The sequence below is a fragment of the Lotus japonicus genome, chromosome 5, assembly GCF_012489685.1.
Source record: "Lotus japonicus ecotype B-129 chromosome 5, LjGifu_v1.2".
NCBI lineage: Eukaryota > Viridiplantae > Streptophyta > Magnoliopsida > Fabales > Fabaceae > Lotus > Lotus japonicus.
Window position 1 is genome coordinate 1,887,022 of NC_080045.1, and position 15,822 is coordinate 1,902,843.

Sequence of the window (15,822 nt, forward strand, 5' to 3'; positions counted from 1 at the left end):
CTAATGAATTTTTTGAGTAGCTTGCAAAGTGCTGAGTGAAGGTTTTGTCGTTTATTATAATTTATATTGTTTGAGTATATTCTTCTTTATATATGTATTGTATTGGATGACATGATGAACACAATAATTTGAGTGAACATTAATTTCATGATAGATATGAACAACAGACACAGACAGACACACAGTATCAAATACATTCAGGAAGAAAATATAATGAAAGCAACACACAGGTGTGAGAGCATATAGAAGCATATAAATATTTTTTTAAAAAAAAAAGAAAGAAAGAAAAACTGGTGTGGCTAAAGCCACACCTTGCCTCAACATGGGTCCGCCCATGGGTCCATAGATCATTTTTGTTACCAATTCTCCTTCTATAAATTTGAAATGAAGAAGCCCAATTTGTATGCCAAGTTGCCAACGGACATCATGGAGGTGCTCATTCTTCTTTCTCTATTATCTATCTTCATTATATTCATTGTCCACAAACACAAAACATACAGCACAAGAGCAAATCTTCCACCTGGTCCACCAGGCCTTCCTCTCATCGGCAATCTACACCAGCTTGATAGCTCATCCCCACATCGCTGTTTATGGACGCTCTCCAAACGCTACGGACCTCTCATGTCGTTGTGCCTCGGCTCCATCCCAACACTGGTAATTTCCTCAGAAAAAATGGCCAAAGAAGTGTTTAAAACTCATGACCTCAAATTTGCAAGCAGACCACCTTTCCTTGGCCTAAGGAAATTCTCTTACAACGGGTTGGACATAGGTTTCACTCCATATGGTCCTTATTGGAGAGAAATAAGGAAGCTTTGTGTCCTTCACCTCTTCAGCTCTAAACGTGTCCAATCCTTTCGACCTATGAGAGAAAATGAAGTTGCTCAAATGATTGATGAAGTTTCAAAGTATGATCATGCTTCAGGCCAAGTAGTGAACTTGACTGAAACAATGATGTCTTTCTGTTCCGGGTAAGAACATTGAGAAAGGGTGTAATCCCTAGAGAGAGAAGTGATTGCACTTAAGAGAGGGATCTAGAGAGAGAATAACTGAATTTCATGTGTGTATTCATAAAATGAGCCAAAGTCCTTTACAATTGGTATCTGCTACCTATTTATAGAGGTAGTGTTGGGCCCCCATATGCTAGTGTCCTTAATGGGCCGTGTGGGCCTGGCTGAACGAGGCCCAACCCTACTGGCTTGGGGACCCGCCACGGGGCGGTGTGAACCCTGGGCGTTGCCCCTCTAGGGGCTCGCCCAGTCCACAAGTCCACAAGACACCGAGCTCGAAGCATGAGAGCTAAGTGTGTCTTTAAGAAAACTTAACTGCCTAATGCTTATCCATCGTGTATGCAAAAAATCCAAGTCGCCAACATGTCGTGGAAAGATGAAGGGCGAGCGCCCTTGGTCCGCAAGTCCACAAGCTCGAAGCAGGAGAGCGAAGTGTGTCTTCAAAATGTGACCGCCAATCTCTGTCCCCTTGTGATTCCCCTAGCAGGTCGCCCGTTGCCACTTTCCACTTGGTACGGCGTTCCTCGGCTGGCGGTTCCGACCAACGCGCAGGAACTATTCCCAAGCTTCTAGCTGCAATAGCTTCCCCGCCTAGAAGATCACCTAACCACGCTACTTGGCGGGATCAACAAAGAATATATAAAGCGTGTAGGTCGCCGACATGGCGCGAATGAAACACAAACCGCTAATAGGCGCAAGGAAATACACAAATACATGAATCACCCATTGACGCGGGACCTAGAAAGATGGTGTACAAACGCCTACAAGATTAAGGAGTCGTGGTGGCCCGCCACATATGACGTGACTCGCTGAATAGAAGCCGGCTCGCCCGGTGACATGGTCTCCCGCCAATCTCTCCCGCATCCGCCCCTCGTAGCATCTTCACGGATCAAGTTGCTTCCGGGGCGAGTCCCTTAATATGGTGAAAGGATTCAACCAGTCCACGAGACACCGAGCTCGAAGCTTGAGAGCATAATGTGTCTTCAAGCCGAAGTCGCCGCCGCATCGTCCTTAGGAGAAGGTCCGCCCAGCACGCATGCTCCTTCTCTCGCCAGAGTCCACAAGTTCACCAGACTCCGTCCAAGTCATGAGGAGTAGGAGTGTCCTCACTCGCCGCATCGCCATCACCATCTTGCTTTAGCCTGTTTCCTAATCATCAAAGAAAGATCAACCACCAAAGATGTGCTCTTATAAATCTAAGTTAAAACCAATTTTGTCAAAGAATTTTGTGCCTTATAAGAAATTAGTTTGGCTTGCTCGCCACTCTCAGCGTAAGGCCGCCACCATTTTGCGGTAGGTCGCTACCCTCATCTTTGGCGGTAGGTCGCAACCCTCTTGCGGTAGGTCGCGACCCTCTTGCGGTAGGTTGCCACCATTTTGCGGTAGGTCGCTACCCTCATTTTTGGCGGTAGGTCGCGACCCTTTAGCGGTAGGTCGCCATCCTCTTGCGGTAGGTCGCGACCCTCTTGCGGTAGGTCGCCACCCTTAGCGTCAGGTCGCCACCCTTTTGGCGACTTTTGTGTGTCTAGAAACTGAGTCTTACAGGTCGCCACCCATAGCGTTTGGTCGCCACCCTTTGGCATGTGGTCACCACCCTAGCGGTAGGTCGCCACCCTTGGTGTGATCGTCCCATTTCGGGACTCAAAGTGCTTTGGGTTCCAATGGCCAGTTGGATTACCAAAGCGGTGCTCAGTAGAATGGGCAATTTGTACCCCATACATCGCCAATGAATCCGGTTGTTACGTGGGCTTTTCCGGGGCTAATTTAGTTCATCGTGAAACTTGTTTCACTTTGTAACTAAATCGCGCCATCAGGAGCTTGTCCCACCCAATAACAAACCGCTTATGGAAGAGTCTTCCAAGCTAAACCATAATCCAATGTGCTGCATCTCATGTTGTTATCTTCCTCTGCACTGTTACTCCTTCTCCTAGCAAATTGACCATGTGCACATGCCTTTCCTGAATTTCATACTTGTATGACAGAAAGTGTAAAGGGCATTTTGGTGAAATGAGAGAACTTTATACTCTAATGTAATCAACAGATATCATTAATATCATTCTCTAGAAATGTCAAATTAAATCTGACCGTAGATGAATATTGCACTCAGAATCAGAAGGTTGATAATAGAATAAATTAACTCAGCTCCTGCAGCAACTTCATAATCATAACAATCATCCATGGTGCTAAAGAAAACCTTATTGAACATGTGAAATTCCGGCGTATCATTCCAACTCCAGCTTCTGAGCCTTGTTCGAACACCACTATTGTTTAGTTCAACTATCCTCCATTGCCTCAGTTTACTCAACCAAAATCAGTAATCTGCCATTGTGCTCAGCAGTCACTTGCCGCAACGCCGACACTGGACGTGCTATCACCATCTTGCGTCATCCCTCATGGTGTTGGAAAGGACAATGTTCCCCTGTGACATTTCATCGAGCAGTTGGTGTGTCTCAACTCACCCACTCCTTCTCTTTGATCCGATTTGCTCCTCTCTGTCTGAGTCAAAACTAATGAAGACAATATAACTTCTAATATCAACTTCAAAATAAGAAAATTAGGAAATACAACAACTGAGAAGGGAATCAAATGAAAGATGGAGGAAAAGTTTGAAGGAATTGGAAAATTTGTTTGCCAACGATCTTAACCATAGCAACGCTTTACTCGCCAAACTTCCATGGCCAAAACAAAACGTGCCGGCCAGAATTCCGCCGCCGGAGTAAAACGTGCTTGCCAGATTCCAACGCCGGCGACATTCTCTCGCCGCCGAACCCCATCGCCAACAACACTTGCTCGCCGCCTAGCTTCAAAACGTGCTCGCCAAAGCCAACACGTGCTCGCCAAAGCAAACGTGCTCGCCAAAGCAAACGTGCTCGCAAGAATTTGCTCACCGCCTAACTTCAACGCCGCCGACACTTGCTCGCCGAACTTCAACCACTAAAGCAAAAGCGTGCCCGCCAGAATTCCCACGCCTCATCAAAAAACGTCTCGGGATTGGCTCTGCTCCTCATGTATTGTGCTCTGGACAGATTCCTCGCCTTCGTTCTTTTCTTCGTCATTACCGATCTGCTCTCCCTTGCCTACATGCTTCCTCGACCTGAAGCTTCACCTCTGTTGACGCTCTTCATTGTCGGTCTGAACCGTGTTGCTCCGATCTGCCATCGCTGGATGCGCCTTGAAGAACTAACACCCCTCTACACGCTGAATCTCGATCTGTCATTCTCTCGTGAACGCACCCTGTTCCTTCCCCTCCGCATTGCCACCGATCTGAAACTCCTCCTTTTATCGCTGCTTCTTCTCCCGTTTCGAAATCTGATCAGCTTTCTTGATCCGTCATTCTCCCGTCCACTATAGCCACTGAGTTTCATCGATTCCTTTCTCAGTCTCGAATTAGCTCCTGCTCCGTCGATTGACAACAGCGATCAAGCTTCCGCCACGATCCGCCTGTGATGCCGCAATAATCAACAGATCCGTCCATTCTAAATCGCAAATCCCCTCCTCCCAGTAGCACAAGCGGTTCCGCCTCAGAATGCGTGGCTTGTCTTCGATGCTTTTATTCCCGAACTTCCGCCGCCATCGTTGGCGAACCTTGTGGAAGAAGATGCTGTCGGGAGACCTGTGGCGACACGAATTCTTGAAGGTCAAGGTGCATTGTATTTTTGAAGGTCAAGATCATCCAAGATCCATTTCCGTCATCAAAATCCGTCCCACGAAATCCACGAAAAACAACGAAAATCTCAAGCAAAATCAGTGGTGCAATCAATCCACGTGATCCGGGAATCAAAAGTTTATCGATTCCCACAGACGGCGCCAAATGTTCCGGGTAAGAACATTGAGAAAGGGTGTAATCCCTAGAGAGAGAAGTGATTGCACTTAAGAGAGGGATCTAGAGAGAGAATAACTGAATTTCATGTGTGTATTCATAAAATGAGCCAAAGTCCTTTACAATTGGTATCTGCTACCTATTTATAGAGGTAGTGTTGGGCCCCCATATGCTAGTGTCCTTAATGGGCCGTGTGGGCCTGGCTGAACGAGGCCCAACCCTACTGGCTTGGGGACCCGCCACGGGGCGGTGTGAACCCTGGGCGTTGCCCCTCTAGGGGCTCGCCCAGTCCACTTTCACAAACTCCCTAATATGCATTATAGCTTTTGGTAAAAAGTATGGCCATGATAACTATGAGGAAAAAGTTGTTGGTCTAGGAAGTGGCCAAAGGAATAGTAGATTGCACACACTGCTCAATGAGACTGAAGCTTTGTTTACAGAGTTTTATTTTTCAGATTATTTTCCATTGATAGGGTGGGTTGATAGACTGAGAGGAACTTTGTCGAAGCTAGACAAGGCTTTCAAAGAGTTAGATGGGATTTACGAGCAAATCATCCATGACCATATGGATCCAACAAGGCCAAAAGCAAGTGACAAAGAAGTAGCAGACATCATTGATATTCTACTGGAGATAACGAACAATAATCACTCGTTCTCTTTTGATCTCACAATCGATCACATCAAAGCTGTGCTTATGGTACGCACCCTTCTTCTCCTTCATTTAACAGCAGTGATTCATTACACCAGAATTTAAATAATGTCAAACAACCAATATAATAATCCCAAAAGTTTAAACTACTGAGTAATCGCTAATTAAATGAATGATTTTATATTATATTTCAACAAGTTTTTTCACGCAAGAGCCCTTCACCGCTACAAAAATGGTTTTTAGTGGCAATAATTTTCCACTTTGGTGGCAATAAAAATGGCCACCAAAGGTTTTACCGGCAATGACATTTTAGCTGCTGTATCAGGGGTCGGTAAAAGTTTTACCAGGTTTTGTAGCGGGCGCCGGTAAAGACCAGAAGAACGGCCGGGAAATATTATCAGTTTTCAGCGGCAATATTTCCGGGCTTTAGTTATTGCCACTATAGCCTAATTTTGTTTTGTGTTATTTGGGGTGCTTCACTGGCTATGGTTATTGCCACTAAAAGTATTGATCTCATTCAACCCACTTCAGAGTTTTGCAAGGTTAACTGTAGTTTGATTTCTTCTAGATAGACAATATACAACATGTCAACAACAACTTTATATCTCATTTCATTGACATGGAAAATAAAATTAATTGAAATATTTTACAACTTAACCATCATAGTTCCATTGAAAAAACATATTTCACTAAATTCATACTAAAATATCAAGTACTTCTAACTGATACAAGTTTATGAGTTTCTAAAAGCATAAAGCCTACTAATATCCAAATCTAATATATACTATCATTTTAGGTACGACAAGTGATCTAAGCACATAGCCATAGTACAGAAGTTTATTCATAAACAAATTCTTTAATGCTTGATCCCAATGAAATCTTCCATAATTTGATTTTCAAAATCAACCAATTACCTGAAATGATAAAATAAAAAGAATATATAAACCATTAAAGAACAGGTGAAATGGTAAAATGTAACTTTCAGAAAAGAAACTTATAACTGTAATGAAATTATTTTCAAATGAGAAAGATATCATCAAACCTCAGTTACTTTGTATGACTTGGAATTGAACTTTAGTCCATTTGAGGGGGAAATGTAATACTGCAATAGGTATAATAAAATTAGAGCAATTGAAAGTATAGAGATAGGAATAGACTAATTTCTTTGTTCTTTTATATTTATGAAGATAGCAAGAAAATATGAGCACTAGCATTGTTGATCCTTACAACTAGCACTGCATCTACAACCTATATAAATTTCACATAAAAACTAATTTCATTACTTAGACAATATGAGTACATATATGCATACAACCAAATAAACTCAATCAGAAACAACTTTTAGCATCCTGTTTGTAACTAATCAATAATTTCATCCATTTGCATCAAGATTTTGAACTTAAAAATCTTCATCTACTCTCTTTTTAATCTTCACATACATATACAAGGAAATCGAAAGCAAGAAACTGAACTATTGCAAAACTGGTGCAAAAGGAAAGAAAACAATGGAAGCAGAAGCAGATTGTATGCATGACTGTGTTATTTTTGTGTGCATCAGTGCATGGTTCATGAGCCAAGCTCACCTGATTATCTGGCCTACTTCCCGTGACTGTACAATTGAATCAAGCAATCACATAGGAAAAAGCATAAGAAAATGAACACTCTAATAGACTAATACACAAGTCACAAAATATTACAAAAAGAAAAACTAAAATACCATCATAAGGAAACACAATTAATTCTATGAAGGGGCTAGCTAAAGTGTTCAAACCTTGGAAATAGAGCTTTGATTGTTCAGAGTTAGAAACTAATGTACCTGAAACTCAATCATTGAGATCCTTGAATTTTTTAGTCAAGGCACTGTGGTTTCATGGAAAAGTAAGATTTCAGCTTTGCAGGTTGTAGTTGTATTATCAAGTATAATAATATAGAATATAGATATGCACTACCAACTTACTTTTCCAGTATCTCAGTACAGCTCTGTTTAAAGCTTCTATTTTTGCTTTGACACCATGCGCAATCTTTTCAACTTCATAGAGATCTTTCTCCACCCTTGAATTATAGGAATATTTCCAAATGGCTACAAATCAAAATTACGAGAAACAGGTGCATGCATGAACACCCAATGAGGCAAACAAGGTGATAAAGTAGAAGATTATGCAAGTAACCTGCAACCAATACAAAGAGAATCACCCCACAATGACAAATATAGCAATTCAAGGAATCTAACCGTTTAAATTGAATCAAAATCCAGCGGAAGCAATGCATCTGAGTATAAATTTCCTACAAAGATGTGTAGACATGATTGAATGACTTTAGGAAAATTGCAATGATTAATTATCACACATTGAGTTATTTTGGAAAAATCCACACATTAAGCTATTTGTGTTCTACAGCCTCAAAAGCCAAAAAGAAAAAACTGATTTGACAACACTTACGTGAAGATAAAAATCCTAGGATTAAAAATCATACCTCAACTTTCTTCATACATGAATTTGCTTTCTGAGCGAACTGAGGCAGGGAGAAATTCCGAAATTTATTGATATTTGAACAACAATTGAAATCTCCAATACAACTATAAGAACAAATTGAAAAGCATGTGAAGAACAGCTAGAAATCACGAAACCTAGATAGAAAAAAGCAAAGGTGAAATCAGCGAGATCCTTCCCTGCAGATCCAAAATACTGATGAACGACCTGATTTTGATGCAGGTACAACAAGGTATAACACAAGTTTCTCAAGAAACCCTCGATAGACATTCGTCGTCGTTTATCGCCCACCGCCTCTGGTTCGTTCGTCTTCATCGTTCTCTTCTCTTGCGGCGAGAGAAACGAAAAGAAAACAGAGAAACATTCGAAAAGGGTAAAAAAGGGAATGAAGGGGTAAACGCATGCGAAGTGCTCGTGCTCGTGCTCGTGCTCTTTTAGTGGGCAATTATCATTATCACTAATTGCCAGTATAATGAAATTAATACCAACCAATCTTTAGTTATAACGGATTTTAAAAATTCTCAAATAAATCACTGACAATATGCTTATTGCCGCTACAAATTTGTCGGTAAAGGCCACTTTTCTTGTAGTGCTTTGGATTTGAAACGTAGATAAATGCACAAGTTCACCTATCATGTGCTTAAATTCCACATTTTTAATTAGAAAGTGAGGGGAGCAAGGATCGAACTCTAGATCGCTAAGTCATAAATACTTTGTACAATCAAACAATCAATATACTCTAAGAAAAGAAACCCCTAACTGGGTTACGTGTCCTTCTCTCAAATTTTTAGATTATTTAAGTTTTCTCCTTCATTTTTAGTTCTGCTATGTTTCTTTGAATTTCCCTCCCTAATTCAAAAATTTGTTTTGAAAAAGTTCTGCTAAGGTCAGACATGTTAGAAAGAGAAATAATAAAAAATTGAATAAATCTTATCTCTTTCCAAATCCGGATTTTATCTCTAGAAGAACCAAAAAAATCCATATGTTGTTCTTCTAAGTTGGTCTTCTACAAGCATCTCTCATCTGAATCTTCTTCTCTACAACTTTGAATTGAACTCTACCTGGAAAGGTCTTCTTTGCCATTTGTTTTGTGACAAAATCTATTAGAAAAGGTCTTCTTTGCTATCCGAAGAGTTGGAGCTCCCCTCATAACCTTTTTTGTTTGTCGCAATCCACAAATATTTTCCTTCCTTGCAGCGCGGTCAGGGTAAGAGGATCTGCTGTTGTTTGAAACCCTCACTTAAGATTTCTGCCTCACTGCCCCTAGGTCTGCCACCCAAACCCGTGAAATCTCACTGTCTGGATCTGATGCAAGGTTAAACCATTTTCATCTTATTCGAATTTTTTGTTAGATAATTCTAATTGCAATTTTGAATTTTCTTCCTTGCTCTTTTAGTTTATATCCTTTACATTGTGATTTGAATTGGGAATCTCATTGGTGTTCGGTGTTCCTAAATACGTTGCAGGTTAGAGATGGGAATCTCACTGATAACCAAGGTCCCTTTCTAATTTTAGTTATTATCTTCTTTTATTTCTGCAAAAATTAGTCTTCAAAAGCCTAATATGCGTAGATATAATGTTTTGAGCTTAATTTTTTCTTGATTTTCCATTACAATCCTTGGTTTTCATCTTCTTATGTATGGGATTTTATTCTAATCTTCTATAATGATTAAAGCATATATTTCAAACAATTTTTCTGTTGGAGGCTGGCAAATTGCTACACAGTTTCAACAAATTTCATTAGATTTTAGTATTGTTGAAATTGAGAAAATTAGATATTAGTATTGATTGGACTTCATCTTTATAATTATATCTTTCTTTTGGTTTCTTTTTGTCTGATTCTTCTTTTCTCTATTTTGTGCAACAGAACTGAATCTCTGGGTTGACGGGACGAAATATGATCACCCGTGGTTTTACAAACAGAATCCCTCAACTCTAAGGTTAGTTCATTCTCAAGATAGAAGCTGCATTTGCTCTTTAACATGTTTTTGCTGCTAAAGCTTTTCCCCCCTTTCAATTGTATTGTTTCTACTACTCATGCTAATAATGTACAGTTCAACTACTCATGCTAATAATTGCAATGATGACATATTACTATCATGTGCTGTAATTGTGAATATTAAGTTTAAATCATGGTATAAATTTTGATTATTCTTCATGATTTATTATCCTCTAAGATCCAATGTTAAGTTTACTATCGTGTGTTGTTTTGTTTGTGTTTATATCACCATAGTAAGCCTCTCTATACTATGTATTTTGTGTACTTTTTTTATTACTAATCTGCTTTTTAGAAAAAACTCGTCTTTATACTCTATTGAAATCTCAATATTTCATTCTACCCATACTATTATACTAATCTGATCTATTGTTGATTTTTAGTTGAAGTTGGAAACTACCAGCATACTTTAGCTTTTCAGAACTATAAGTTCTTGAAAAACCAAATTGGGCTACTTCTTTAGATATTGACTGACATTTATCTTTGATATCTATAGATGATCAGCAAGAAGAAGAATAGAGTCCAAAACAAATTGGATGCGAACTATGATAAGATCTCCGAGTGGAGCTGCTTCAAATAACCATTCTGATACATGTGAGCTATGATTGTTAGCTATTTTCCAATGATCATATCTTCCTTATGGTGAATTAGATAGTATATATATTGCAATTGGTTTCCATTGTGCATAATCTGCTGGCTTCCTTCATTCCCCATTGAATAATATCCCTTCTACTTTGTTCTTGATTTATAATTGTTCTGTATTTCCTACTTTTTACTATCAGTTGAATACATTCCTTGCTGCTGGGGATGTTGTTAATGTTGTTTTTATTTATGGGTCTAAAATTAAAGAGTTCCTTGGTACTGATTCGACTTTCTCCTTGAGCATTTAATAAGGCTCATTTCAATTCTAAAGTAAAAGTCCATCCACAACTAAATTATTTTAAAGAACATGATGATATTAATCCATTAAGAACCAAGACGGATAACCCTTTCTTTCTACATATAATGCGAGATGCTTGCAGCTTCAACGCGTAATTTGTAACTTTGAGGACAAGAAAAATAGTTTCAATCATTTAGATATATGTCAATAGTCAAATATTAGATTCAAGTCAAATATAGTGTTTTTTTCTCTATTGTCATTCTATTCGTAGAACTCTTTGTTTGGTTCTCTGACATTCTCACCAAACAGCATGTAGAAGCATTGCTGAATGAGAAGATTAAGAAGAGGAATATGTTTAGTTCATGAATAATGCATTGCAATTAACAATGAATTTCTCACTCTATCCAACATTTATTTAAATAGCTGTCATCTAATGTTGCTCTTCTTTCCTATCTGCGTCTTTTTCTCCTCACAATCCTGGTGGTTGGAGATTGTAACAACCATTGCTTAATATTTCATGGAAACTATAGCTAAATACTAAATAGTAAACTTATTCTTGCAGACTAACTTGCATCTGGTTTCTAAGCTGCTGGGGCATTCGGGTGATATGTGACAATGTTGGAACAACTAGAGGTGGCTTTAGATGTTGTTTAGATTAGTAAGAAAATTAAGAAGTGTAGGCTACTTTGGCTCTAGATGCTGATAAGATTAGTAATCTTTTCTGTATATGTTTTAAGTGTGTGCTGTAGGTCGTTGATGTCCTTCATCCAGGGAGGGCTAATGTGTCCAATGTACTTTCATGTATGGTTTTGTTTGATTTTTAGTATGTTAGGTTTGCAATTGAAATTTATAACTTTAAGTAGCTGTTAATTGACAACAAGGCTTTTAAAGAATTCTCAAAGCTTAAATTTTCTACTTTTTGGAAATTTAATGTTATGATCTGAGTTTTACATCTTCTGAAAGCAAGAAACTAGCCAATATGCTTTGCATAATCGCTTTTTGGAGGGCTAATGTGTCCAATGCACTTTTATGTGCTTTAAAATCCTTAGATGTCTTCACTAAAAGTCATACAAAGCTTCACGTTAATCAACGGGAACAACCTATTAAAGCAGCTTTTCTGTCACTTTGCTTTCGTTAGGCAAGACCTGTTATAGGCAAGGCTACAACCTTCTTTCTTTAAGCATCTAAAACTGTTTAATTTTGTTGTTTGGTTTAAATATGTTGTTTGAGTTATGTATTTTGTGGTTCAAAATGGTTTGTTAAATCGTTTGACTGAATTGGACGGTAATGGGATGATTTATGAGAATTGTAAACACTGAAGAGCTTATTGATGTACATGCTAACTGAAAATAATAATTTTTTTTAATCAACGGGCATAAATAATTTCATAAATCAACAAGAAAATAAATATGGTAACTGAAATTATTTTTTTAAAATTCCTATATAATGAATTTTATACTAAATAGAGATTAATTGTATCTTTATTAATTTTTTTTGATAATATATTTTTATTAATTTATATATTAAATTTTACTACAAACTTATTTTTTCAATGATTAAAAAGAGTTTTATAAATCAACGGGAAAAATATCGTAACTAAAATAATAATATTAAATTCTACATAATTAATTTTTATATTATATAGAGATTAGTTATATTTTTATTTATACAGAATTTATATTAAAATTTAGTATAAAGTTAGTTTTATTTTTTATTTTTCAATAAATAAATTCATAAATCAACGGGAAAAATGTCTATGGTAAATAAAATAATATTTTTATAAATTTCTTACATGAGGAATTTCATATTATTTAAATATTAATTATATCTTCATTTATACATAGTTAATTTACATTAAATTTTGGTATAATATTATTTTTCAATATTTAAATAATAATTTCATTAATCAACGGGAAACAACGGGAAAAATATTTATGCTAAATAAAATCATAATTTTTTTAAAAATCCATACATTATGAAATTTTATATTCTATATAGATTAGTTATAACATCGTTTATTTAGAGTTAATTAAATGACCTTATAGTATAAATTATCTTCTTAATGTTTAAATTAATAATTTCTTTAATCAATGGGAAAATACCTATACTAACCAAAATAATATTTTTATAAAAAATTTACATGAAGAATTTTTATATTATATAGAGATTAGTTATATCTCAAATGATTTAGCCATGAGAGGGTTGTTCTCATGTTTGCATTTGATATTAATAATATTCATCTTTTGTTGTCAAAAAAAAAGAGATTAGTTATATCTTCATTTATACAGAGTTAACTTATATCAAATTTTATTATAAAATTATTTTTTCAATGTTTAAATAAATATTTTCATTAATCCATGGGGAAAATATCTATGCTGACTAAAATAATAAATTTTAATTTTTTTATATTATATATAGATTAGTTATATATGTCGTCATTTAGTTAGGGTTAGTTAAATTAACTTATAGTATGAAATTAGTTTTTCAATGTGTAAATAAATAATTTTATTAATAAACGGGGAAAATATCTATGCTAACAAAAATAATAATTTTTAAAAATTCTTACTTTTTACATTAACTTTAAGTATAAATTATTTTTTCAATATTTAAATAAATAATTTCACTAATTAACGAGAAAATATCTATGGTACCAAAAAGAATTTTCTCTATTTCTATCATGATAAATTTTTATATTATATAGAGATTAGTTATAAAAAGAAACTTAAAACATATTGGCACATTATAAATTTATCATAAAAATAATCAAACATTTAAAAAAAAAACTATGTGCTAAAATAATCTCGAATATTATATGTACTTTATAAACACAAATATATATTGTAATTGTTTATCACAAAAATATTAATTTATGTTTAATAATTAAAAAAAATGTTAAATAAAATCAATCGCGGTCAACCGACCGCAACCCGTGCAATGCACGGGTAACTTACTAGTTAATTATCCAAAAAATTTAATTTGTTGGGTAAAAATTAAATAAATAATTTTATATTATATTCTAACAAATGACACCCACCACACCTACTCATTATTGTGGTTTCTCATCGTCATAATTTGCAGAGTTGTTTTTTTTTTTTACAAATTGCAATTTATGGTTGTTAGAAATTGCTGCAAAACATGTTTCGCCTTAAATTTTGGTTACACAAATGTATTATGTTCATTTACATAACATGATTACTTAAAAAAATGTTGTTAATTATTTGATTGCACATGTATACAGAACATCTTTATTGCAGGAACAGACACTAGTTCAGCTATAGTAGTTTGGGCCATGATGGCACTCTTGAAGAATCCTAGAGTGATGAACAAGGTGCAAGGGGAAATTGGAGACTTATTTGGGGACAAAAGTTTTGTAAGTGAAAATGATATTGAAAGACTTCCTTACTTCAAAGCAGTGGTGAAGGAGACAACCAGATTATTCCCACCTCTGCCATTACTTCTGCCAAGGGAAACAAGGGAAAGGTGCAACATAGATGGATATGAGATTCCACCAAGAACTCTAGTGCATGTTAATGCGTGGGCTATAGCAAGGGACCCTGAAAGATGGGAAGACCCTGAAGAATTTTACCCTGAAAGGTTCATTGGGAGTACGATAGACTACAAGGGGGGAGATTTTGAGCTGATTCCATTTGGAGCCGGAAGGAGAATGTGTCCTGCGATGAACATGGGAGTAGCCGCGGTTGAGCTTTCACTAGTAAATCTTCTCCACTCATTTGATTGGGAACTCCCACCTGGAATTGACAAGGAAGAAATGTTGGGCACCCAAGAGAAACCTGGATTAGTGATGCACAAGAAAATTGATCTTTGCCTTGTTGCCAAGAAACGAATAATATAGAATCACATTTGAACATATTATTTGATGTAGAACTCCAACTCCAAGCACGCATGCGCATGGTTTGACTAATTAGGTGCGTATGGATTGCTAGTATACAGCTTCAACTACCCATCTTATTGTTTTTTTTTTTGAATAATACATGCTCCTAGCCGGCATTATGTGTGTATGTGTTCATCATCTAAAATCTTTGAAGCAAATATCTATAGATAAGAGTGTTTTCCTATGTTTTTCTTTGGGGTTTTGAGTCATTTGGCATTGAAACAAGATTTCCAAGTTTCTTGTGCTCTTGGTTAAGTTTAGAAAGAAATTTGCCAGAGTATTTTCCTGCATTGAGTAAATTCGGCCGCTGTTTGAAAATTCCATTCAATTTTATGATTGCATATTTAATTTTTTTTATATTATTTTGATAGAGTTTTTTAACGATTGTGTATGATCAGTGTAAAATATTTTTACACAGACATTCAATAAATGAATGTCACAAATGAATGTCACGTAATTAAAAACATTTATGTTTCTGATTATCTATAAACTATATAAAGGGGGAGTTTGTGAAACCTTGGGGGCAAACCTGTCATTCAACAATTAATTCCAAAAACTATGAAGCTTGACCATGAATATTTTAGTAAAAATGTATTTTATTTCACTTAGATTGAATCTTAGCCGTCCGTTTCATTGCAATCTCATTGTCTTTTTGCATTCCCAAATGCATTCACTAAACTTAATTGTAAAAATCAATGCATTCATTCATATGAGGTCCTAAAAACCTTTGAAGAAACCTTCAATATTCTTCAGTTTTTTTAAACCTTCCATCTTCTTCAAAGCTTAAACTACAAGTATAAATACCCCTTTGCTCCATAGTTTTTTTTTTGCCATTTTTCTTACCTTTATCTTTGCTTTTTATATGGTTTATAGTAGATTCGGTCACAGACACTTCAACCTTGATCAAACTCCCAAATGGTGAATGATTTTTCACTGTATCTTTTGCCTTTTCCTTCTATTATATTATTTCTTTGTCTTTTGTCACTTTTTTAAAAAGTGAGTGTGTCTATTAACGTTTGAGCTTCTAATTTAGAATATCATAATTTGGTTTTTGTTAATTTCAGGTTCAAACTGTGCTAGTGGAGAAGA

General features: G+C 36.3%; 1 protein-coding gene and 2 long non-coding RNA genes across 3 annotated transcripts; 2 read left to right on the forward strand and 1 right to left on the reverse strand.

Moving 5' to 3' along the window:
- The first annotated feature begins 423 nt into the window (after window positions 1-423).
- LOC130720339 (cytochrome P450 83B1-like) lies at window positions 424-14,694 on the forward strand. The gene is made up of 4 exons (XM_057570967.1): window positions 424-953; window positions 4,651-4,657; window positions 5,105-5,524; window positions 14,080-14,694. The coding sequence occupies exons 1-4, from the start codon at window positions 427-429 to the stop codon at window positions 14,692-14,694; spliced, it is 1,569 nt and encodes a 522-aa protein (XP_057426950.1). The 5' UTR covers window positions 424-426.
- On the reverse strand, window positions 6,104-8,408 carry LOC130720341 (uncharacterized). The gene is made up of 5 exons (XR_009013043.1): window positions 7,949-8,408; window positions 7,434-7,644; window positions 7,293-7,336; window positions 6,519-6,578; window positions 6,104-6,390 (listed from the first exon to the last, which is right to left on the reverse strand). It is a non-coding gene; the product is annotated as an uncharacterized LOC130720341 (long non-coding RNA).
- Window positions 8,870-10,555, forward strand: LOC130720342 (uncharacterized). Its single transcript, XR_009013044.1, has 4 exons — window positions 8,870-9,280; window positions 9,432-9,462; window positions 9,833-9,905; window positions 10,458-10,555. It is a non-coding gene; the product is annotated as an uncharacterized LOC130720342 (long non-coding RNA).
- Window positions 14,695-15,822: the final 1,128 nt, after the last annotated feature.